This window comes from Eubalaena glacialis, chromosome 8 (assembly GCF_028564815.1).
Source record: "Eubalaena glacialis isolate mEubGla1 chromosome 8, mEubGla1.1.hap2.+ XY, whole genome shotgun sequence".
NCBI classification, from domain to species: domain Eukaryota; kingdom Metazoa; phylum Chordata; class Mammalia; order Artiodactyla; family Balaenidae; genus Eubalaena; species Eubalaena glacialis.
The window spans coordinates 79428967-79455888 of NC_083723.1; the positions used below are offsets into that span (position 1 = coordinate 79428967).

The 26922-nt window shown below is 37.9% G+C and overlaps 1 protein-coding gene across 6 annotated transcripts in view; it reads right to left on the minus strand.

The window, feature by feature from the left end:
- The window catches only part of HIBADH (3-hydroxyisobutyrate dehydrogenase), a 129527-nt gene extending 103205 nt beyond the window's left edge, over positions 1-26322 (minus strand). For 2 of the 6 annotated variants that reach the window (XM_061198617.1, XM_061198618.1), the window contains exons 1-4: positions 26047-26319; positions 16242-16402; positions 4652-4761; positions 2059-2180 (exon numbers count right to left, since the gene is read on the minus strand). In XM_061198617.1, the coding sequence (XP_061054600.1) occupies positions 2059-2180; positions 4652-4761; positions 16242-16402; positions 26047-26137 (484 nt within the window). In that variant the 5' untranslated portion in view covers positions 26138-26319. Of the gene's footprint in view, positions 1-2058; positions 2181-4651; positions 4762-16241; positions 16403-26046 lie in introns of all 6 variants that reach the window. The other 4 variants (XM_061198616.1, XM_061198615.1, XM_061198612.1 and 1 more) reach the window with 3 other exon arrangements.
- Positions 26323-26922: the final 600 nt, after the last annotated feature.

Below are 26922 nucleotides of genomic sequence, written 5' to 3' on the forward strand. Positions count from 1 at the left end.
ATCGTGTCAACCAATAAATTATCACAAACCATCTCTACACAAAGCTTCCAGTCTATACTATAGCACAGATTCAAGTGTATTCACTATTACAAATTAACATTTTTGCATTCTAAAACTACAAAAGTGGGTTTAAAAACAGCTTGGTAAGAACAAGGAGTAATTTCAAAGTTTTATCCCAAAGAAGACTATATTATTTTTAAAAGTTAAAATAACACTTAAAAATCAAGTTGGTATTCTTCATTATCAAATGATAATTTCAGGCTATACTCTTGAAGCAAAAGAACATCAACCAACAGCAAGATCATATGTACCAAGTATCAATTATTTAATTAAATCACAGAACCGCTCAAAGAAGAAAGAATTGTTCAGTTTATTAAATCCATTCTATAAAAAAAATACCAACACCAAGCTTAAAACTGCTTATTAGTATTTTATGATCAAAGATACCACATTATAAATCTTTACATCCAAAATCCTACTTAACCAAGTCAATATAACAATTATAGGGGCTAAAAATTATTTATACCTCCACCTATACTCAAAAGTGGTTTGGGATATAAGATACCTTTACAAGACCATTAGGTTCTTTATGAAAAAAAGAAACTGATTTAAATTATTATATTTTATTATTTTTTAATCCCAAAGCCAACAATCAAGTTTAATATAATAGGAATAAAATTGCTACTCCACTGTCTACTGCTATATTGCTGTAATTACATATGTATGTATGTGTATATGCATGCAAATACATATGTGTATATGTGCATGTATATTATATTCGATTACACAGTAATGTTGGAAAATTTGGAAATTATGGAAAGTCATAATACCCATAATCCTGCCATTCCAAAATACCCAGATACCCGCTATTAGTATTTTATATAGTATTAAGCTTTTAGAATTTTATTAGTGGGTCTCCTTGTCCTCTGATTGAGATGATGATGATTTCTAAGTATGTCAATGTGGCGAAATTTATTTATTTATAGACCTTCTAATATTAAGCCATCTGTACATACATGAGATAAACCAAACTTGGTTGTAGTGTTTGATCTCTTTCATACGCGGTTGGATTTAGTTTGCTAATATACTTCATAAAGTATTTACTTCTATATTCATGACTGATGTAGACCTACAGTTTTTCTCTCTCATAATGTTTCCGTCTGGTTTAATTATCAGAGTTATACACATCTTACAGAAAGAGTTGTGGAAGCATTTCCTCTTTTTGTATTGTCTGGAAAAGTTTGTATAAAATTGAGATGGGGACTTCCCTGGTGGCACAGTGGTTAAGAATCCGCCTGCCAATGCAGGGGTCACAGGTTCGAGCCCTGGTCCGAGGAGATCCCACGTGCTGCGGAACAACTAAGCCCATGAGCCACATCTACTGAGCCTGCGCTCTAGAGCCCGTGAGCCACAACTACTGACCCTGCGTGCCACAACTACTGAAGCCCGCGCGCCTAGAGCCAGTGCTCCGCAACAAGAGAAGCCACCGCAATGAGAAGCCCACGCACTGCAACGAAGAGTAGCCCCCGCTTGCCACAACTAGAGTAAGCCCACGCGCAGCAACGAAGACCCCATGCAGCCAAAAATAAATAAATTAAAAAAAAAAAATTGAGACGATCTGCTCCTTGAAATTCTGGTAACACTCACCTGTAAAATCACCTGGGCCTAATGTTTCCTGTATGAAATTATTTTTTCTTTTGTGCCACTTCTTCAGTTTCTTTAATAGTTACAAGATTATTCAGGCTAATTATTTCTTGAATCTGTTCTGAAAAGTTAAAATTTTCTAGGAATCGATCTATCCCTACCCACAGTAATATGGACCAAAAATTCATAGCTCTTCAAAGGTGTAACATCCTATTATCTGAATTTAGAAAAAGCATTGTATTTTGAGAGTACTAAATAACATAAGTCAGTTTTGCTTTGTTTTTATTTTTAATGAGGAAATTGAGAATCTGCAATAGCTCTAAAAATAACTGGATATATCTTGGGTACCACAAAATCATAACTGTTACTTATGACAAACAGAATAGATGTGCATATATTTTAGCTACCACTTACCACCAGAAACAGGGGCATCCATGAAAACTGCTCCCATTTTCTCAACTTCTTTGGCCAATTCTTTTGAAACCATAGGATCAATAGTACTGGAATCTATTAATAGTGAGCCTTTCTTCACTTTTCTAAGTAAATGAACAGAAATATAGTTTTAAAAAACTATAGTTTTATGATTTAAAAAATATAGTTTACAACTCTGAATAAGCATTTCATGCAACTACCTATATCAGAATCTGCTAAAATTCACCAGATATCAAGGAGGTCTTTGGTTTAATATTAAAAACATTATTAGAACTGGTTCAAAATCTCAAATGCATTTTCAGATCAATTATAGTTCAAAGTAAACTCGAACTATTTCAAAGAAATCAAAATAATCTAATAATCTATATAGTATAAATTCTGGTTTCAGGTGAAATACACACTAACCATAATAATATAGGTAGGCTAAGATGTAAGCAATTTAAAACACCTATTAACTTTAAAAGGGCTATTTAGTAGGATTTAAACTTTTGTTTGTAAAGTAGCTGGGTCTCTTTAAAAAGTAATTTACTTGTCTTTAACAAGCCATATTGCAAATTTCACATATTCATTTCATTTCCACTAGGTAGAATAAACATAAGCAGTTAAAATTTAGCCATTTGCTTTAGGATGGCATATTCTTTAATAATCGCAACTTTGTAAAGACAAAATAAAACATCAAACAGGCAGAAAGGAAAATACAGGAATGGACCTATAAATCTCACAGAGACTTTTTGTTCTTTACGGTAAATTTATATACAAACATTGGTAAAAGGGGGAAGCAGTCTTTTCATATCATATTTTACATCAATATTTAAATGGCATTCTTAAAGTAAAACAGTTCTGTTTGCACTGTAAGTGCAGACTATATACCTATATAGTTCCCTTACAGTCTATAATCTATGCCTATCTTCACTGGCTTGGAAACCAACCTGAATTACAATTTATTTAAAGGGCTATGGCTAACCTTGAATTCAAACTTCCCAAAATTCTTACTACAGATAAACTAACCCAGAGGACATTTAATCATAACCATGATTGGAAAGTTAGAACTGAATAAATAAAAATATTGACGGGGAAATAGAAAATCATTGCTAAAAACTATAAAAAAGAAATTTTTTTCTACAGAAAAAAACAGCACGCAAAATGCTTTAAACAACAATTTTAGACATATGAATTGATCTGGTCCAAATGCAACAGCTGGGTATGTTCCATAGAAAAGAAATGGCACGCTCTGTTATAGATCACCTCAGTATGTGGAATTCCACTTTACATACCCTAAAATATAAGAAGTAAGTTTACCAGTCTTCTGTGATATTAATATTTTTAAGATCTTAAAGCTTTAAGCAAATGGGAAATGGTCTCAAAAATTATACATGCACGGGGTGTGGGGAAATGATCCTGACCCAGAAGAAAATAAAGAACTACCCATGAGAAGCAAATTACAGTTCAATGTAAAGCCAAAATCTTTCAAAGCACTCCCTAGACAAAACTGCCCTGGTTGCTGGCCACCGTACTCCTAGTAAAGGATATTAATAAACGTAGGATTTTGTCTCCACAAAGTTTTTAGTAACTTTTTCTTCAGAGGTAAAACAGGGCCATAATTGGAACAGACTAGGTAATGAGACAGCTAGGTCACCTCAGGACCACACACACACTGTGGGCCTGAGGGCTCGATCCAAAATGAGAGTCTTTCAACTTTCCCTGAAATCTAAACATTTATCTTATCAGTTTTCTGCCTAATATTCAAGTGTCTGTTGCTTCTAAGTTTGCTAGTTTTCCAAAGCAATTCAATTTCCCAAAACCTCAAATTTCATGTATTACAGCTTCATGAAATTAAACCCTTTCTTTTAGCCCTTCATGTGTCTACAAAGCCTACCAGTTTGCTCTAGCTCTCTGCTGAACTTCAACAACAAAACAAGTTAGGAACAGGAATCAGTAAGACCAGAAAACTAAATTCAACCGCTGTCATCCTAATATAACCACAAGGGTTTGGCAATAGGTAGCAATTAACCAAAAGGTTCTCAAAGCCAGGGAAGCTAGTTACTGGGTAGGAAACTCTGACCTAAATTATATATTATTTAAAGAGCTACTGCTAATCTTTAATTCCACCTTCTCAAAGTTCTTACTACAGATGTACTAACCCAAAGGGCATACAATAACTTTTTATTTTATAATAAATTTTAAATAATGGTGTTCTTTCCAACGCTTTGTTTTATTTTTCATAGAAATCTTTTCCTGAATTTCTATAAACCGTAAGAAAATTATGCTTGTAACATTTGTAGTTTAAAATGCAAGCTTTAAAAATCTCTTAAACAGGTTACCAACGTAAGTTTAACGCAAGATTAAAGGAAAGAAACAGAAAGCAAAAAAAATTTATTCCCAAAAGTCACATACTTGACTTCAGCGAAAAAATAACCCTTTGCAATGAGAGAAACCACACCATTCACTTTTAAGACATAAGAAAACAGTACAAGAAGGTTTAACAAACATAATTGTAATTCCACAATAGTTCTAACAAATGTGAAATTCATAAACTATCGTAACAAGAACATATCTACAGTTGAGAAATACATACTTTAGAATTCCATTTGCTCCAGAATAAGCTTCTATTGCATTGATGCTGGTGGGCAACATTGTAATAATTCTGTCAGCTTTTTCAGCTACATCTGCTGGGGAAGACACTACCTTTAAAAAAAAAATTGCAAAGGCACATTATTTAAATTAAATGCAAGCAGCTTCGACAGCACAAGTAGGATCCACTTTTTATGCATGCCCATAATAGTGACAGTGAATAAAAACTAATCCTTGTTTTCAAATGACAAAAACAAAAAACAAAAAACGAGCAAAAAAAACCCTTACTGCCTAAAATAGAGTCCATTCCTTCACACATACAGATGCAGTTTCTATGGAATCACATCCACTGTTTACTTTAAAAAGTGTGAAGTGAGTTGAGGGGGAAAAGGGCAAAACCCAACAGTCCTGGGAACAGACACACTTCTCATGGATTCCTCTAAGTTGGATTCTTAAACAGCATACTTTTTGGTAGATGCTCTAAGAAAAACATTCTAGTATATCAGACTTGGTAGCTGAACTAAAGGATACACCAATTATTTCATGGGCAGCAAAATCCACAAGTAAATTCTCAAGCCCCCATTACCACTATCTTTCAGCCGCTATTTTCAAGGGGAAAAAAAAAAAATTAAGCCTGTTTCATAAAAAGTCAGGACAAGGACATAAGCATGTACTGCACTGAATGTGAGTACCACCATGAAGCCTGAGAGCATGAGCTGTCAGGACTCCTGTGGAAACCACATATACAACAACGACATACGAACAGGCATCAAGGTACGCTCTCTCTGCAACCCTGACTTCTGCTTTAATGATGACCATGAACATACTGTACGGGAAAGCTGCTCTGCCCATCCTCTGTACGTATGTTTACAAGTATGGGTGTACATACCCTCACTCACATTTCCCCCACCTCCTGCTCTCTCGAATATATACACCATGATACACCTGGCCAGCTGGTCAGCAACCAAAGAGGCCAGAAGAGACCAGGAGATCACTTCTTGACTGAAACTCTCCTTTAACAAAAAGAATCTATCACCCCAATGATCACAAAAGCTCCTTTCCAAAGCCTTTTCTCTCTTTAAAGAAAAGACAAAGAACTATCAGGAGGATAATCAAAAATTTCTCCATAGGAATATTTACATATGTATTAGAAACTGACATCTTTTCTACTAGGAAATGTGAACTGGCACATAAGCACCTTAGGAATGGGAATGGCTCTGCTTTTCATGTGGTGGAAGTATATGAAACATTTTCTTTCTGTCTTTGATGTACAGCTGATGAAAGAATGAGAAACCAAACACAGCGTGCAATCTAAATATTATGAGCTAGAAGCAATTACATTTCATTCTTCCATAAGAGACTACCAGCTTCTAAATCAAATTCTACATAAAGGCAGTTTTAACATAATTTCATAAGTTGTATTCTAAAATTTCAGATAATCAAGTATCCTGGCACTTTGTATACTTAGTGATAATATTAAACACCTCAGACTCTAAAGCCAAAAAAAAAAAAAAAAAAAGACAGTCTCTCTCATCTAAAGGCAATACAGCATTTTAGAGCCTACAATGTGGCACATTCAACAATATGTATATTTTGATATATAGTGGGGATCAGCCACAAATAATTCTGGAAAAAATTTTTTTTCCATCAAATTACAAAGTAGTACTTAAGTTAGGTGAAAACCTTTCCTACACTCAAACAAATACTGAGATTTGAAAAGAGGCAACTATTTCCTGGCAAACAATTCAAGTTTCCTCAAGAAAAAAAACAGCTCAGTAAGATGAGAAGAAAAGGAAAAGCTATAGGAGTCATAATTCTCTACTCTTGGACTGTGTCAAGAATATGGGTTACATAGACAGCCCCATCTGTTAATCCTATTTAAATGAAGTAATAAAGGCATGCAAAATGGTGGCATACCTTTCAGTTGCCTTTCCTTCTATCTCAGCTCCATCTCTCTTGATCTTTCAGGGACTGTAGTAAGCCAGCCCTGAGGTCTAAGAGTCAACTTCAGACTTTCTCTTAGGAATTGAGAGTCTCTTCCACTGAAGGAAATTCAATTCCATCTAGATAACTCCTTGAGACATGCCCTCAGGGGCACCAACAATTAGCTCACAGATCTAGGAATACTTCACACCTCCAAGCTTCTTGTGACCATGAATTGGCAGTGCCAATTCATGCAACTGCCAAGTGCATGGGGTGGCCAATCAGCCCCCTGCATCCCTAGCATCTGCTTCTTGGGATGCCTGGGTTGCCAGAGTACTGCTAACCCCTCAAATATATAGGAAAGTAGTGTCAAAGCTCACAGGTCCGGAAAAAAACACACAATGATAGTGATAGCTGGAATGTCACCACTGTACTGGCCACAACTGCTCCATATGTAACAACTATATACATTTGGTACATTATAATAACAGTCTCTAATTTGCACTACAGAAGGCATGTTTATTAGACAGACACGTGTGTCCAGTTATTCAAATCATCTTGCCTTCCACGTGATGACTTCAAGACTCTGAAATAACTGACTAACAAAATTTGGCCACGACTCAAAAGCTGGCAGGAAAAAAACAAACCTTATTGCCAGTCTGACACTCACCACAAAAGCCTTTAGGAGCCAACCTAATTAGAGTCCCTTCAGTTACATTTGCTAATTGAATGGATAAGCAAAGACAGCATGGATCACGGAAAGGAACACTAATTTGGGAAGTCAGAGACCGGGTTTAGTTATAGCTCAGACACTAAATCATCTGTGCTTTTGTGCAAATCACTTAACCTCTCTGGCTTCAGTTTACGAATCTACAAAATAAGAATAGTGATTTGGATTATCTTTAAGCGTTTCTATCTCCAAAGTAGAAAGGAAACTTAGGCAAGGGAATTTTTCACATTTAGTAACCTTAAATTCTAGGAAGGTACAGACTCTGTGAAAAAGGGCTGATGGTATAGGAAGCATCTGCAATGACTCTGTACAAATGTAAAGCATTAGCAGGACTCTTCTACACCTCCACAGGTGTGAACGGTCACTGACCTGGCTGACTCGGGACCATGGCTCTGCTCTGATTGTCATGGCCATCCCAGAAAAATCTCTTGATAATTCCAACTGCCTCATTCTTACACCATTGTGAATTAAGGTCACCCTACTTTTCCATTATTTTAATCTTGATTACAGGAGATTGGTTCCCTTCACAATATCTACAGTCTTTAAGAATTTCTGCAACTAGATTCATCTGTATGCTAGTAAGCACCAATGGCAGGTGTACAATATAAAGATTAGACAACTGGACAGATTAAAGACAAAATCTGCTTTACTGGGTGGGTGGCGGGAGGAATGATGGGGGCATCAGGGCCCAGAGTAATCTGAAATAACTGCACTTCCTTTTTACGTATCCAATGGAAGGAGACAACAGTTAACCTAGTTGTTTTACATAAAGAGAAAAATCTCACTGTCTCTGCTAGACAAAACAGTCACATAAGTGAAGCTCAGCATTGCTTCCACATAAACCAAATGGGTAAGAGAAACTTGCAAAGAAACAAGATGAACATGACCTTGGTTAAACTTGCCACTCAGTGTATTTTAATCTTTCCAAGTAGAAAAGCATACTGTTGCTTCAAAATTGCACTACCCTTAAAAAACTGACCAAAACGGTTTTTGCCTACATCTTGAAACATTTGGTCAACAATGATGAAGCCCACTCAGCAAGAGACTTTTAAAGTTCTCATCTAACAAAACCTGAGTGGATGCCAGATTAGATCTCAACAGAATTACTTAACCAAACATGTTCAGCCTTATAACCCAGGAACAACAAGATGGTTCCCAAGTTTTTAGAGAGAAAACAAGAGAATCCAATTAAGCCTAGTTCAACCAGAAAACTCACACAGAAATGGAGCATAAGTCAAGACTTTTGGCACCAATCAGAGGCATCTCCAAGGAAATTCCCAATGAAAATGAAAACGAAGCACAAGTCACATGCCCTTGATGCTACCGCTTAAAAAGAGAAATTGGTATCCTCTGTAAAACAAAAGGAGGACACAAGGGACTCTGGAGAATATATTCTTAAGCAGGGATGCAGTCAAATCACTTTATCTCCTAATCTGGTTTTAATTTTTATCATCATTCTTTCATTTAAAAATATGTCTTGGGCTTCCCTGATGGCACAGTGGTTGAGAGTCTGCCTGCCAATGCAGGGGACACAGGTTCGAGCCCTGGTCTAGGAAGATCCCACATGCCACGGAGCAACTAGGCCTGTGAGCCACAATTACTAAGCCTGCGCTTCTGGAGCCTGTGCTCCGCAACAAGAGAGGCCGCGATGATGAGAGGCCCACGCGCTGCAATGAAGAGTGGCCCCCACTTGCCGCAACTAGAGAAAGCCCTCGCACAGAAACGAAGACCCAACACAGCCATAAATAAATAAATAAATAAATAAATAAATAATTAAAAAATTATTAAAAAAATAAAAATATGTCTACAATTCTATTCCAAACAACTCTGGACTCAGTGACTCAGCCAACACAGTGGTGCATTTATATGTGTGGTGTTGGGGAATGAAGATTTGGGAGAAATATGGTATAGATACTAAAGCAACAACCGTAACAGTAGTAACAGTAGTGGTAGTAGTAACAGCACTTTCTATGTGCCAGGTTCTCTAGGACTAAGAGGAAGGTACTATTACTACTGCCATTTTATAAGATGAGAAAATTTAAGTAGAAAGAAGTTAAATAATCTGTCTAAAAGTCACACAGCCAGCACATGATAGAGCTGAGATCTGAGCCCAGGCAGCCAGGTTCCTCCTGGGTTTATGCTTTTAAACCACTACATTCAAAGTTTATTGATTCATGATTTCTAATACCCAAAGGCCTGATAATTATCATGGGTTACATTCTTAGAATAGATGCTAGAAGTTGAAATGATGCATTGTATGTTAAACCCGAGTTTCCAACAGAAATAAAGATATAATAAAGGGATACAGAGAGAGGAAATCGTAAATTTTTTATGGGAATGACCACAAGTAACATATTAAACCAATTATAAATGCCCTAATAGAATTGGTTAACATGTAAAGGTATAAATAAGTTCATTAAATACAGTCAGGCACATGAAGCATTTTAACATGTCCAAGTTTTTATTTCCTTCATAACCCACGTAGTATTTTTTTTTTAAAGATTTTTTTTGATGTGGACCATTTTAAAATTTATTTATTTATTTATTTATGGCTGTGCTGGGTTTTTGTTTCTGTGCGAGGGCTTTCTCTAGTTGTGGCAAGCGGGGGCCACTCTTCATCGCGGTGCGCGGGCCTCTCACTGTCGCGGCTTCTCTTGTTGCGGAGCACAGGCTCCAGACACGCAGGCTCAGTAATTGTGGCTCATGGGCCCAGTTGCTCCGCGGCACGTGGAATCTTCCCAGACCAGGGCTCGAACCCGCGTCCCCTGCACTGGCAGGCAGACTCTCAACCACTGCGCCACCAGGGAAGCCACCCACGTAGTATTTTTTACTACTAGGTACAGCTGGAAGGAAAATCTCCAGGGTGGTAACATCCTAAAGCACTTCACCTGGAACTGCAGGTGGACCTTGCACCTTGATGGGAGGGAGGAGCTGGCCGGTGGAAAGCAGAGCCAAGAAGCAGACAGAAACGGATCTAATTACATCTGTGCCCAAAATTCGGCTGTGCCTGGGTTCAGGCCACTCCCCAACTCTTCAGTTACATGAAACAATAAATCCCCAGTTTTTGCTTTTAAAAAAACGAAAAAGCACTTCTTCAAGGAGATGTCCAAAGATCTTTAGAACTAGTTGATTGCTTTTTGATCCAGATATGTCTAGTTTGGTACTTTCTCTCCCTGCAAATTTCCCACTGAAAGCACAGTTGACATTTGAAATCAACTAGCCATGTTTTCTGCAAACTTTGATGGGAAAAAATTCTGTTTTCTTTGGCTGCCATTTCATCGACTTCACTTAAGATAGTAACATTAGGGAAAGGAAGGGACACCTGTCCTTAAAATGTAAGAGTCAACTCAAATATACTCTGAATTTTTGAACTCTTAATCCATTCACTGCACTATTGTGCACAACGGAAAGAAGTTTCAAAGTTTTCACCTATATTTTTCCATCTCATCCTAAGTCTTCTCTGTCTTTTAGTAGTAAAATGAAACTCACTCTTTCCTTTATCAAACATTTTAAAACTAAATATAGCTTATGAATTAGTACTACTGACATTTTAAACACATCAGAAGTCACACATCCAAATTAACATTACCTTTTAAAGTAGGGGGTCTTAGGAAATTACACTTGTTCAAATGACACTGCCGCTGTTCAAAACGGTTTTTAAGCTGCCGGCATAAATCATTTATCAACAAATGTTTTCATTTTATTATGACAGAATATTTCCCCTCAGGCCCAAAGCTTTTTTACCCTTTACCCTTCTCCTGTCATTTATCTCAATTTCACATTCTCCTGCCCTCCACTGCTGTTATAATCAATACTCAGAGGACCTCTTAGAGTCAAGACTCTGAGAGGAAGCAGAGCTGTGAGGGAGATGGGACGTGGGAAAAGAGGATTCTGCCTTCCAGGCTTTGCCGTCCCAGTGTGAACCACCCACACAACTTTCCCACCGTGTGCTGGGAGCCGGGCAGGGCTGGGAGCTGCGGGCAGGGCTGGGAGCTGCGGGCAGAAGCTAAGAGAGTCTCACGCTTCACTAATCTGGGACGGGCAGCCACCCAGAACCCATCCTCTTTCCTTCCCCACACCCACTTACGTATCTCAAGGAAGAAGAAAAGAAGGAAAATCTAATAACTGAGTCTGTGTCCTAGAACCCTCTGATTTCTATCCCGGAATCCAAGAGATCTCGTCTCCATGACTTTCATTTCAGGCTACAACATTTCTGTTTGTAGGTGAGTGAAGATTAAGCACAATATTTATGTAGCTCTCTATCAGAAATGAAATGACTCTTAAGAGTTACTTATTATTTTTCCCCTCAAAACCTGCTTCAGCACTTTATTACTGTCAAATACAATTTTAATAAAAACTCCCTTCTATTTAGTCTTGCCACCTGAGACACATCTACTACATTGCCACATCCAACTCAACCTGTTTTATTCTCCACAGCTCTAGGTGGACTGCTAGACACATAGGAGGTACTCAACCTGTATCGGTCGACCTAAAGTAGAAATCTCTAGAAACCGGGAGAGAGAGGCTTCCACTTTTAAAGAAAATTGCTCCTTTGTCCCCATTCTTCACCTGGATAAACCCTGCTTATTCTTGTGCTATCTACCTAAATGTCTAGTCTTCAGAGAACGACCCTAACTGCCCTCTCAGCCAACGTAATGCAGATTTTACTGAAAACTGAGGAGACTCTACTTTTTCTTTCCACATCACAATTTGGAATCACATATTTGTGTGATTTGATAATCTAACACCTCCTGTTGGTCCCCAAAGACAAAGACTGTAACTGTTTTGTTCTGGGCTATATTCCCAGTACCTAGCACATAGAAAGTACTCAAGAAACATCAGTCAAATTAGTAAATTAATGAACATCCTATCCCCTGTTTTGCTAAGAGATTCTAAGGTAGCCTTAACCCACAGTGATCAAAGCAATAAAAAGTAACTTTTCTTCACAAAGAAGTGAGAGACTCTGACATTGTCATGTGAATAGAAAGCATTAGAAAAGGAGTAACAGCTCTGTAGAGCAGAGGTGAAACCAAGACTTATGGGAACTTACTTAGAGCTAACACACACACTCCTTACTGTGCCTAACACGATTTTAAGTTCTTTACATATATGAATTCATTTAATCCTCATAACAACTCCCTGAGAAAGGTTATTATTATTATCCTTATTTCACACATGAGGAAACAGATATAGAGACACTAAATAACTTGCCTGAGATTGCAGATACTAAGTGGAAAGGGCAGGTTCTAAACCCATTTTGTAGATTCTTGCTGTACTGGTTTCCAGTGGCTGCCGCAATGTTACCCCAAGCATGGTGGCTTAAAACACAGAAATGTATTCTCACAGCTCTGGGGGCCACAAGTATGAAAGCAAGGTGTAGGCAGCACCACACTGCCTCCAAAGGAAGATCCTCCTTTGCCTCTACTAGCTTCTGGCTGCCCCGGTGTTCCTTGGCTTGCCACAGTATAACTCTGAAGTCTGCCTACGACTTCCCACGGCCTTCCCCTTGTGGCTCTCTGTAAGGACACTCATCATTGCCTTTAGGGCCCACCTGAAATCCAGGATGACCCCATCTCAAGATCTTAAACCTAATTACATCTGCCAAGACCCTGTTTCCAAATAAGGTCACTTTCACAAGTACTGGGGGTTAGAACTTGGACATTATCTTTTCTTTAAATAGCTTTATTGAGATATAATTCACATAACATATAATTTGCCCACCTAAACTATATAATTTGATGGTTTTTAGTGTATTCACAGATATGTGCAACCATCACAATTGTAGAACTTTTCATCACTTCAAGAAAAAAATCCCATATCCATTAGCTATCTCTCCCCTATGCCTGCCTCCCTCTTTCCCCTCCTCTCCCAGCCAGCACTAAACAGCCACTAATCTACTTTCTGTCTCTACAGATTTCTCTGTTCTGGACTTTCATGTGTCAGTGCTTCATTCCTTTTTATGGCTGAATAATATACCATTGTATGGATATACCACATTTTGCTTACCACTGATGGGACATTTAGGTTGTTTCTATCTTTTGGCTATAATGAATAATGCTGCCATTTATATACAAGTTTCTGTGTGGGTATGTGTTTTCATTTCTCTTCATATATACCTAGGAGTAGAATTACAATCTCATCAGCAGTGTGTGATAGTTCAATTTCTCCATACTTGTTTTTTTTTTTTAAAAACGTGATGATCCATTTATTTATTTATTTATTTATTTATTTATTTAATTTATTTATGGCTGTGTTGGGTCTTCGTTTCTGTGCGAGGGCTTTCTCTAGTTACGGCAAGTGGGGGCCACTCTTCATCGCGGTGCGCGGGCCTCTCACTATCGCGGCCTCTCTTGTTGTGGAGCACAAGCTCCAGATGAGCAGGCTCAGTAGTTGTGGCTCACGGGCCTAGTTGCTCCGTGGCATGTGGGATCTTCCCAGACCAGGGCTCGAACCCGTGTCCCCCGCATTGGCAGGCAGACTCTCAACCACTGCGCCACCAGGGAAGCCCTCTCCATACTTCTTGTTATCTGACTTTGTAATTCTAGCCAACCCAGTGGGTGTGGAAATCTCATTGTGGTTTTGATTGCATTTATCTGATGACTAATGATATTGGCATCTTTTCATGTGTTTATAGGTCATTTGTACCTTCTTTGGAGAAATGTCTATTCAGATCCTTTGTCCATTTAATTGAGTCACTTGTCTTTCTGTTTGAATTGTATGACTTCTTTATACATGCTAGATACAAGTCCTTATCAGATATATGATTTGCAAATATTTTATCCCATTCTGTGGGTTACATTTTCACTTTCTTGCTGGTGTTCTTTGGAGCACAAAAGTTTTCAATTTTTATATTTAAAAAAAATATTTATATTTAATTTTGTTGCTCATGATCTTGGGTGTCATATTTAAGAATCCTTTGCCAAATTCAAGGTCATGAAGATTTACCCCTATGTTTTCTTCTAAGAATTTTGTAGGACATCTTTTGGGCGGCCACTATTCAACCCACTGTATACCCACTCACTATACAATCCATCATAATAGATAACTATTATTTAATTCCAACAAATTTCATTGGTGCAGAACAACATATTAAATAAGGGTGTGGTATATAATCATTACTGGCCTGACATTAACTGATCCAAGAGAAATCTAGGCACTTTATTTTCTAGTAGTCTAGTTTATAAATAGGTAACAGGTAGCTACATTTCAGAATCATCAAGGAAGATGCCACACATACACTTAAAAATGTCTCATACATAAATTTCATTAATTAGTGACTACACATCATGTAATTAAAAGAGGTAAAGCTCCAAAGTCAAAGACAGACCTTTGTTCAGATCCTGGCTCTTGCCATTCACTCACTGTGTAACCTTGGGGATGTTATTTAACTTCTCCAAGCATCAGTTCCCTGAAAATACTTCTGTTACAAAGATAAAATTAGATAATATGTACAAAATATTTAGTAAAAGACCTGACATGTAGTAGGTACTCATTAAATATTAGTTTCTTTTCTCTCTCTTTTAAAATGTAAATGTCTCCTTCACTCAAGTATAAGTCTTATTCTTAAGGTAGCCTTCCTTCACACCTACCTAAAATTAGCAACACTAAAAAAATAAGAATTTTGTTGGGAAATAGAGGTAAAAGGATAACTTCAGAGTATGAGGCAATTCAGACAGAGCATCAGAAAGCTCCGGAAATCTGGCAAGCAGCAGAAAAGAGATTCACAAAGGGGTGATGACCATTTCAGTTCTCCATAGGCAAGTTGTTAAGTGCTACAGGAATAGAGGGAAGAGTAATGGCTTTGGTCACAATTTGAAAGGCCCTAAGCTTCTGCTTTGCCAGTCCAGGGTAAATCAGTTTCCATTCAATTTCCACCTCTGTATTACTAGAAGGGGTAGAAAGAGGAAGAGAAATTCATGTGATCTTTCATAAACACACACACACATGAAAACTTCGGGAACATTCTTCTCCAAAATGCCAGAAGAATATGCTGTTATTACTTTGATTGAATTCTGTATTTAATTGAAGATATTTCCTCTGTTTAGAGACCAAGTACCATTGTTACTCTTACAAATAAATATATAAACCATTGTAAAGTGCCAACATCAAATAGATGTGTTATCCCAAAAAGTAATATCCATCTCCTCAAAAAAACAATTCAAGCCAGACTGAATATCAACTTGGAACTCCTTACCATCCTTGAAGATGGTAAAGCCACCTTTCCCAGAACAAAGAACTGATCAAACCTCTCCAACAAGTCGAAGTCCCTAAGCTACTTAAGGTCATCAGTAAACCTGCTGCACTGGTGGTACAGTGTCAATATTCAGAGACTATATGGGCATAAGCAGCCACAACCCTACCCTGAAAAGTTCCAAGATGATACTCACACATCCTCAAACAACACTGCTGCCACCCCCAGATGGCACACAAACCATGATGGAGAAGGAGATGGAGGATATCCAGATCTGCAAGTAGCCTCTAAGTTGCTTAAACCTGTTCTTTATGTACGCATTGCATTTTCTCAGTATTTATTTCAAGTCTATTATCTAGAAGTTGACTATTTATTTGTTCTCTAACCTTTTTCTATATTTCTCAGGAATTTTTTAGTATTCACTCAGTTCTGGGATTACATTCAGCCCTCAGTTACCACTCTACAACTTGTACAAGAAGAATTTCCTTCATATCTTGAAAAAAAACTCTAAATTCAGTTACTAGTACACGGTCTCATGTGTGTGTGTGTGTGTGTGTACACATATTTTACATATCATATAATATATACATATATAATATTACATATAGAGAAATAAAATTAACAAGTTAACTTTACAAATCCATTGTGTATACTTCTAAGAAGATGTCACTCATTTGAATGTGGAACATCAAAATCTAAAAAACATTTTTAAACATCAAAATCTAAAAAAATCTTAAGAAAAGGTCTTACCTGTTCACCTGCATCTAGAAACTCTTTGCATGCATCAGGGAACACATCATAAATAATGAGTGGATAGCCATGTTTCATGAGATTTTTTGCCATTGGATTCCCCATGTTGCCTACTCCAATGAATCCAACTGGAGTCTTAGAAGCCATTGACCTAGAACACACTGATTTCAACACATTATTTTTAACAGGAGCAGATAACATGTTTTATTGTAAATATTCACTCAATATTAAGACGTCAATTGTTATTTTGATATTTTCTATTAAAAAAAAAACTTTTTAAAGATTAGTTTTAAACTAATGATCATTTAAAGATATCAACAATGTATAGGCAGACTAACTTCTGCGTATATAGTTCTCCAGGAAGCAATCATAAAATTTTAAGCATTCTCTCTTCTGCTTTCTATCTCTATAACATCCCTTTACTATTTTTAACAATAAACTTAATGTTATCATTTATTAAATACCTATTATATACTTTACCTGTTAAGTGAAGTATCCTAGATTCTCTTATCTATATTACCTTCTTTAATAATGTGTATTAAAAACTGGAAGTATTCAATAAAAACCTGTATCTTGGACAAGGTCCAAGAATGGGAAAACGTTTTACCTTCCCACTTCCTCATTTATAGAAACCATCCCCTCCAATGGTATAAAAAACAATCTTAATAAAAATGTTAAACCCAGAAGAATGTATTTCAACCAAAAGTCACCAGTTTATAAATGGGGTCCTAGGAGAGAGCAGGGGGACACTTCCATGGGCTTTCCATGGCCAGGGTAACAGTCTCAGGACCCTGAGATAACAACTCCGTGCACTTTCAGAGAAGAGGCATCTCCATTTACAGAAAAAGAAAATTGTTCTTAAAAAGCTGTATGCAGGGCTTCCCTGGTGGCACAGTGGTTAAGAATCCGCCTGCCAATGCAGGGGACATGGGTTCAAGCCCCGGTCCGGGAAGATCCCACATGCCTGCCGCAGAGCAACTAAGCCCATGAGCCACAACTACTGAGCCTGCGCTCTAGAGCCCGCAAGCCACAACTACTGAAGCCCGCATGCCTAGAGCCCGTGCTCCGCAACAAGAGAAGCCACCGCAATGAGAAGCCCGCGCACCGCAACGAAGAGTAGCCCCCGCTGGCCGCAACTAGAAAAAGCCCACGCACAGCAACAAAGACCCAACACAGCCAAAAATAAATAAATAAATTCACACACACACACACACACACACACACACACACATACACAAAAAGCTGTATGCAGGTTCTGTTTGATTTGATTTTCTTCCTTTTTACAAAAGGCTTTTTGAAATCACACTGGGGCATACAATTCAAGGTAATGCTTTTTGCAGGAGAGCAGACAGGATTCGCATCACCATGAAAATAATACTAGACACGATTTCTCTATTTCTAGATTTACAACTCCACTCAAGTATTTACTGCATGAAGTACTATGACACAAGCAAGATGTGGTCCTTGCCCTCCAAAAGTTCACAGTCTAGTGAGAGAACAAAGAGAAATAACTCCACTTGCCCTTTTCCCTATCATTTCCCGGCTTTATTTTTCCTTTTTCTTTCAAGGACTCCAGTTTTAAAACTGTGTAGTGCACCAACTAATCACAGTCACCCTTTTTCAGATCCTCTCAACTAATGGATCCCTGCTCTTCCTTCAACTTAATCTCAATGTAATGAGATTTCCTAAAAGCAAATTATTCGAAGCCCTAATGCTTAAGAAATAGAGGTCTTCTTGGGTCAGAAGCACATTTAATTCCTATGAACTCCATGACTGTCTCTAACATTTCTGTTAAAGATGGGTGTCGTTCCTGTGCATCATCGCCTTACCAGTGCTGAGTTTAACATGCTGGGTATGATAGGAGTCCTGTGCCTAACTTTCTGGTTCACAAGGGGTTTAATGACAGAGAAATGACACCTCACTGAATTTTTATTTTGATATTAAGCAGAATGAGAAGTATACTTTGTAAGAGAACTCTAATACTAACAACTAGTGTGCCTGACTACTGTGTTAAGCTTGAAAAGGTATAATTTAACTAAGAACATTAGAAACTAGGAATATCATTATTTAAATGCAGTTAATTTTAACAGGCAACTCACTCTAAGTCAAACACTTAATAACTACAGCAAGGTAGAACCATAATTCATTCACACATTCAACAAACATGAAGCAACTATCATATGTACCATGGCAGATGCCATCAAAGACACAAATGACATACAGTCCTTGCTTTCAACCAGCTTAAAACACAAGAGGACAACTATGTACACAGACACTAAAACATGAAAGTAAAGGATAAAGTATGAAAAATAATGCTGATACTAAAGAACTCATCTGGTTTGGGAACTTGAAAAAGCTAGCATTTGACCTGAGTATTCTAGGATGGGTAGGCTTTCAAATGGAATTAGAGTAGGAACAAAGGAAGCTCCATATAGGAAAGGAATGAGTATGCACATGAGCATATGCAAGGAAATAGGAAAGCCAAGAAAAAATGAATAATAGTAAAAGTTAATATTTGTGGCAATTTTACTACATGCCAGACACTATACTCAGTACTTTATAAATAGCACTGTCATCCCATCTCATCATTAAGCCTATCTTCCAGCTCAGGTCCCTGACACTTGGTTAGTTTAAATAAAATGCCCAAGACTTTATAAGGTTGTAATGCCAAAATTCATATTCAGCCAATCTGACTCTAGGTTCTTCATTTTTAAGTGCCCTCCACTCTTCCTACAGGACGCACAAAGAAACAAAACAGCAAGATTAAGATTGAAAGAAAAAATGCAACCATAATGTGGAAGGCTGGGAAGTATGCTCTAAACAACTTGAGTGTATTTTGTAAGCAAGTGGTGGTACCACAGACTGAATGTTTGGTCCTCCCAAAATTTCTATGTTGAAAAAATAATTCCCAGTGTGAGGGTATTTGGAGGTGGGGCCTTTGGGCAGTGATTAGATCATGAGGGGAGAACCCTCACAAACAGGACTAACGCCTTTACAAAAGAGGCCGCAGAGAGCTCCCTCATCCCCTTCCACCATGTGAGGACACAGTGAAAAGACAGTTGTCTTTGAACCAAGAAGTAGGCCCTCACCTGACACTAAATATGCCAGTACCTTTATTTTGGAACTCCCAGCCTCCAGAACTGTGAGAAATAGTTCTCTGTTGTTTATAAGCCACCCAGTCTACGGTATTTTGTTATAGCAGCCCAAACAGACTAAGACAGGTAGTTACTGAAAGGTTTGGGCAAGAGAAATGACCTGACCAAACCCATGCTTTAGGACAGAAATGAGGCAGCAGTGTACAATGGATGAACTAAAGGAAGAGCCTGGAGGCAAAAAGACCAACATAAAAGTGACTGTCTAGGTCTGTCTTAGTCCATTCCAGCTGCTATAACAAATATACCATAGTATATTTGTTATGATGACTTAAACAACAAGCATTTATTTCTTACAGTTCCGGAGGCTGGGAAGACCAAGATCAAGTAGGCAACAGATCCAGTATCTGGTGAGGGCCCACTTCCTGGCTTGTAGATGACCATCTTCTTGTATCTGGAGAGCAGAGAGAGAGGACAAGCTCTCCTTCCTGTTTTTAGGACACTAATCCCATTCATGAGGGCTCCACCCTCATAACCCAATTACTTCCCAAAGGCCCCACCTCCTAATACTACCACAGTGGGGATTAGGATTTCAACACATGAATTTTGGAGGGTTACAAACATTCAGTCCACAGTAAGGGCAGAGTTAATAAAGAGTGGTGGCTATAGAAAAGACAGATATGGAAAATATTTCAAATACAGTAGTAAAAGGACACAGCAATAGGTTGGATTATAATATAATTACAGAAGAAAAGGATAGTGACCTTAAAAACAAAGCAACAGAAACTATCCAAAACAAAACACAGAAAAAAGAATTTAAAAAATAAAAAGAACATTAGTGAGCAGTGAGACAGCTTCAACCAACCAAATACATAGCGAAATTGGAGTCCTCAAATGAGAGGAGAGCAAAGTGGGGACAAGAAAAATATGTGAAGAACTAATGGGAAAAATTTCCAAATTTGATGAAAACCATAAACCCCATGCATCCAAGCTCAATGAACCCCAACACAAGAAACATGAAGAAAACTATACCAAGACACATCATAATCAAAATGCTCAAAAGCAACCAGCAGAAAAAAGACATTATGTACAGAGGAACAAAGATCAGAATGAAGGCAGATTTCCTGTCAGAAACAAAGCCAGTGAGAAAACAGGAGAGCATCATCTTTAAAGAACTGAAACAAAAAACAACTGTCAAGATAGGAATCTATCTAGCCCTTGGAACTGTACAATTATAGATGTATGAGTATGTAGAGAGGCATGAGGAAACTGATGGGGGAGGGGTGAATGGATACATTCACTGTCTTGATTGTGAGGATGGTTTGATGGTTTCACAGGTATATACACATCAAAACTCATCAAACTGTACACGTTAAACAGGTGCAGTTTATTGTAAGTCAACTATATTGCAATAAAGCTGTTTTTAAAGAGTCAACATGTTTACAGAAAAAACAAACAAGAGAAGACATTTCTCAATCTAAAGATACTAAAGTGATATATCAACCGAATGCAACGTGTGAAGTTTGAATGGATCTGGATTTGGGGGGGAAAAAGTCTTAAGACATTCTAAGGAAAATTATGAAATTTTAAATACGAGCTGTATATTAGGATGATACCAGGGAAGTGCTAATTGTCTTAGGTAAATGGTAATTTGGTTATGTAGGAGACAGTCCTTCTTAGGAGATTCACGCTGAATCATTTAGGGTTGAAAGTGTCATAGTGTCTGCATTTTAATTTCAAATGATACAGGTGGGATATGAATATACTTGGAAAGAAATAAAGCAAATATGGCAAAAGGTTGGTTAACAACCGTTGACACCGAGCAAAGAATACAGATGTTCATGGCATTATTCTTTCAATACTTTGTTTGAAATTGTTCATAATAAAACAAGGGGGAAAAACTTAGCACATCTCAAAAAAAAAAATCACAAACATGACAAAATACAAATAACTAGGAAGAACACTTGCAACACACGATAGAAATAGGGCTACTTTACTATACATGCAAATAACTTTAAAATCTGGAAGAAAAATGTAAATAATCCATTGTTTTAAAGTACGCCAAAATCACAAAATGACAGTTAACAGAAGATATTAAAAAAAAAACTTTGAAAAAATGCTCAACTTCTGTCATAACTAGAGTAATGCAAAACAAAGCAATGTAATACCATTTTCACCTATCAGCTGGACAAATGTGTTTCTTTGATAAAACTCACACCTGGTTAGAAAGGACTGATAAAAAATATACTCTCATACACTGTAGAATTGTATTTTATGTCATTCTTTTAGACAGCAATTTGAAAAAAGGATCTACATTTGAATTTTATTATAAAATTTAAATTTAAAATGTACATACTCTTTGACCCAGTAATTCCATTTCCAGGAATTTATACTATACGTAAGGGGTCAGCACACTTTTTCTTAAAGGGTGAGGGGGTAAACAATTTCAGTTTGGGGCCATGAGGCCTCTGTCACAACTATTCAACTCATCCACTATAGTTTTAAAACAGCCATATACAATATAAAAACAAGTGGCTGTGCATCTTTTCCAATATAATTTTATTTACAAAAACAGGGACCCAGCTATTGGGCCACAGCTTGCTGACCTCTACTATATATAAACTCTGAACAACACAAAAATATAGTTTACTATAGTAATGTTTGTCACAACAGAAACATTATAAATAACTAAATACACATTAACAGGGCACTTAATTTATAATAACTAAATATACATTAACAAGGTACTTGATATTTCATAGAAAATCAATACAATGAAATAGTATGTAATGTTCAAAAGAATGTGATATATCTATCTAAAAGTATAAGGAAAAAAATCTCCAGGACATGTTATTAAGTGAAAAAAAGCAAGATGCAGAGCATTATATATAGTAACATACAGTATATGAGAAAAAAGAATACATATGCATTAAACGTTTTCAAATTTCTGTAAGATGCTTAAGAAACAGCAGTTACAGCTAGGAAGTTGGACTGATGGGTCAGAGTTAGAGAAATGACTCTTACTTTTCATTTTATAACCTTTTGAGTTCTTACCATGTGCATGTAACTTTTATAACTACTTTTATAATGAAATGAAATAAATAAATTGGCACACAGTGAGTGTTTAATAATATTATATGAATGAATTACTAACTAGAGAGAGTTTTCATCAAATGAGGATAAAAGTCAGTGCTGAAGCAAGAGTAAAGATAGTGATAAAGTGGATCCAGCAAAGGTAATTTGTATTGCAGCAACCATTAAGCAAACGCTGCAGGTTGACTCTCCAATATCCTTTCCTCCCAGACCTATGGTCAAGTTCCAAATTACCTAAACCAATTATGGTACCTCCATCTCTCTGCAAATGACTGTTCACAGATTGGCAGCCCTAAGTAAAAGATTTCGAAATGCTGTGAAAAATCAGAGTAAGTAATAGGAAATGAACTAGAGATTAAAGAAAAGATTGTATCTAATCAGCAAACTCCTGTGACTCTCAGTACCACTACTTAAGCGGCAGCCAGGAGGAAGAAGAAACCAGCCAGAAAATTTGGCAAAGTTAGTTTCTAAATTTATAGATGTAAATTTACAGATTACGAACTTTTTCTCCAATGGGACATGGACAAAGTTATCCATATCTTGGTAACATGAAGTGACACCAAAAATCAGGCGACTCTAAGTTTCAATGCAAAAATTGCAAAATTGCAAAATGCAAAAATTGGTTAATAGGTTAATTATTTTACATTTCTAAAAGTTTTTTTTCCTCTCATCAGAGTAATTCATTGTAGAAAACTGAAAAATACGAAAAAGTATAAAGTCATAAGGGAAAAAGTTAATCTCACTACACAAAAATAATCAGTTAGCATTTTGTATAGCCCTTCTAGTCTTCTGAATGCATTTTTTCATTATGAGACTCTATATTGTATATACAACTTTGTGTCCTACTTTATCACATATTGTCATAAGCATTCTTTTTGCTTTAATGCCAAGAGTTACTAAACTAAGGGTAGTGACTTACTCTATAAAGGCCTTTATTATTTGGGTCAAGTTATTTTAGAAATACAGTTGACCCTTGAACAATGAGTGGGGTTGGGGCACTGACGCTCCTCACAAAATCCAAGTATAATTTACAGTTGGCCCTCCACACCCATGGCTCCAAATCTGCAGGTTAAACCAACTGTAGTACAAATTTATTGAAAAAAATCCATGCATAAGCTGACCCATGCAGTTCAAACCCGTTTTGTTCAAAGGTCAACTGTATTCTCCTTATGCAATTTCACAAGTTTAAGGTCAACTTTTGGTTCCCCAGGGTCATGTGCAGCTTTTCAGAGTTTCATGTGCAACTCTAGAAGCTAATGTAAAGAGGAAAAAAATGGCATTATATATTTTATTTATACAACAAGTTATGCTGTTTTGAAGGCAGAGTTCATACACACACAAAGAGCCAATAATAAAAAAGAACTGTATTCCCATTTCTGTCTATAATGCTGGCTAATTTTCCCATTCCACTTTTGGTCAGGTGGTCGCTTTAAGATGATCTGTTACAAATTATTGTTCCTTGTACTTGTTAGTGAATCAAATGACTGTAGAGGGTCAACATCTGTCATTTTTTTGTCTGTACAAAAAAGTCTGAAACTAAATTTAATTACCTTTTAAGATAAAACATAAAACTTTTATTAAATGGTGATGAAATAGTAATGTATGAAAAAAATAGTAATGTATGTCTAGTTTAATATTTCTCATTTTTCTATTTCCTTTTCGATGCTTTAAATATTTTAAAAGACATTCTATTACCAACAACTTTTAGATCTCATTTTTTTCAAACTGTAAATAACTGTATAGATCTTTATAATATTACCCTCCATATGATATAAACATCTTAAACATACCATGGAGACAAACATCCCACAGAATTCAGAACACTAAATAATGTTACTATTTGAACACAGTTCTTTTTCTTAATGTCCCTAGACTCCAAACCGGCACATAATTTTTCTTTTAAGACTCCAACATCAAAAAAGTTAACACTTTTGTAGTAAATTAAAATTAACAAAAATGTTTAAAACAATTCCACAGAGTAAAAACAATTACTGAAGCATTTTAAACAATCATCACACACACGCACACAAATTTTTAACTTGTCATAAATCTATATTCTTACAATGTCTTTGGGTCAAAGAACAAGATTATATGCCAAAGTAGTCTACCAGCATTTCAAGGTAGGCCTTTCCAGTCTACAGAAGCATTTATTATAGTCACAGGCCTCAGACTCTTCTTCCATGAATTTTAAGAACTTTCCTGTAACTCTAAAAGGTACTTCAAGGGTTCATTAAAATACGGTTAGAACACCTTGTAAAACCACTAAACAGCACGTATGTCTTCCTTGACTAATCAAAACCGAAAGAATTGTGCATTCATGTGAAAACTGGTGCTACATTTACTACTGCAGAAGAGTGATTTTTTTTTTTAAGTATCTCCAATGTAGGAGGCATTTTTTGTAGTTCAATACATGTAGCTCAAACAGTGGTTACACTCAAGTTTGGCAATTTCTGTGAGTTTGTATCTCATTACTGTGATTCTGTATCAGACATCTGTTCTCTCCCATCATATGGAGCTTTCCCTTTTCAAGCCAGAGAAGAAATGCACTCTTCTGCTTAGATTTTTACTGAGGGGGAGGAAGGAAGGCTGTTAAGAACTCAATTCCCAGCCTTTTTTTTTTTTTTTAAAGTAAAGATCAGAAAAAATTAATACCAAGGCTTTTTCAATCTCCCAAGTGTGAGAGTGTTAAATAGTGCATTTTCAAAACTAAAAATTTTACAGGAAGACAATGGCAGTTTCCCCACAAATCAACCAATTTTCCAATTAAAGAGGAATCCTGCTGTAGAAGAAAAGTGCAGGAATCATAAAGAATCAAGGACTACTTTCTAGATCCTGCTGTAATATCCTAATTCACTTATCCAAGGGGCTTTAGGTTCTTCCATCTGTAAAATGAAAGATTAGTTCTCTGTGGGTCTAAAAACTGCCTCTTCCTAAATCGATGGTTAGCTTCCATAACTTATAATGATATGAGGGTGGGAGGGGACGGAAGCAGGATAGGTTCAGGCCACAATTTTGAGAACGTTGAAAGTATTCTGGTTAATAATTTGACAGAAGTGCCATCTTCAGGTAGCACAGTTACAGAGAAGCGGTGGAAGCCCGCCTGGCCGGTCAAGGGTGACTTAAAACTGCTGGAAAGACTGATCACCTGATTTGTAAGACTTCACTTGTGTAAAAACATCAGAAACAATTAAGGTGATTAAAACAAAAATCAGGGCTGCGGCCGGAGAGCGCGCCCACCCGGGGCGCTGCAAGTCCAGGGGTCGCTGGGGTGGGTAGGGGGTAGCCCCTGGGGCTGGGCCCTCCAATTGTGCTCAAAGCCCTAACTCCAAAGAAGCACGACTCGGACCCAAATACTCCTCTCTCTACCCCAAGCTCTTCCCATTCCTTCTTAAGCCCCAAAAGGACGCCGAACCCCATTCATCTAGATCTGGGTGGGGAAAATGGGGGGAAGCACTAGTGGCGCGAGCCGCAGAAGAGGCCAGGCCTTGGAACCAGTCAAAATGATGGGTTTTAAGCCCCGATCCAAACGCAGCGCCTCCGGTGAAAAGACCTCTTCAGCCGTCAGGGCGCGAAGCGCGCGGCCGGAGGAGGGACGGGGGAAGAAGGCGCGAGGTCCTTACCCGCTGCAAGGCTGGCCACTACCGGTTGCTGCCGGCGGCTCCAGTACCGGAGGCCGGAGGCGGCTCCACGGAGCCGTAAGGAGGCTGCCATGCTGCCCCCGCCCCGCCTCCCCACGGTGACCTCCGCGGCTCCCAGCTCACCCACTGACTGCTAGGGTGCGTGGTGCGGCGGGCGGAATCGGCTGCGGCGTGGGGCCGCACGCGCACGCGCTCTGCTGCTCGGGGCGGGCACCTACCCGCGAGGGGAGGAGCGCGGCGCCGAGAGGCGCGGCCCGGGGGGACATGGGACGTCAATCCCCTTACGGACAGGGAAGCAGACCAATCAGAATTCCCATATCCTCCGCCCTTTGCGAACCACGAATAGGAGGCCTTCTCGGACTAGCACATCCGGAGCCCTGGCCCCGCCCCCAAGCTCCTCCCTCATCTGCAGACTGCGGGCTGGAGTCTCCTTGTTTACCAAAACGCAAAGGGTGTGTGAGAGGCGGCGGCTGTCACTCACGACCGCCTCCTTGGAGCATCTGACCCTCAGAACCGCCCCCTTGGAGTGTTGTAACTGCATGTGTTGCTGCCTTGCAGTCAAGGGCATAACTTTGACTCGCGGCAGCTGCTGCAATAGTTAAGCAAGAGCAGAAATTCCCAGTCTTTCCAAGTACAGGGATCCACTTTTAACCTCAATAAAACGTGGGTCTCTTGATGTTAGCATTTGTATTTTTAGTGTCTGTTCGTTGAGAAACATTCACAGAAATCTACCATGAATGCAATAACTGTTTAAAATTATTTGATTTTATTTTACCCAACAGTTTCTCCATGAACTTGAAAAATTGTAGGAAAACAACTTAATATTGTTTTCTTTGAAGGATAGAATTGCTAGAAACT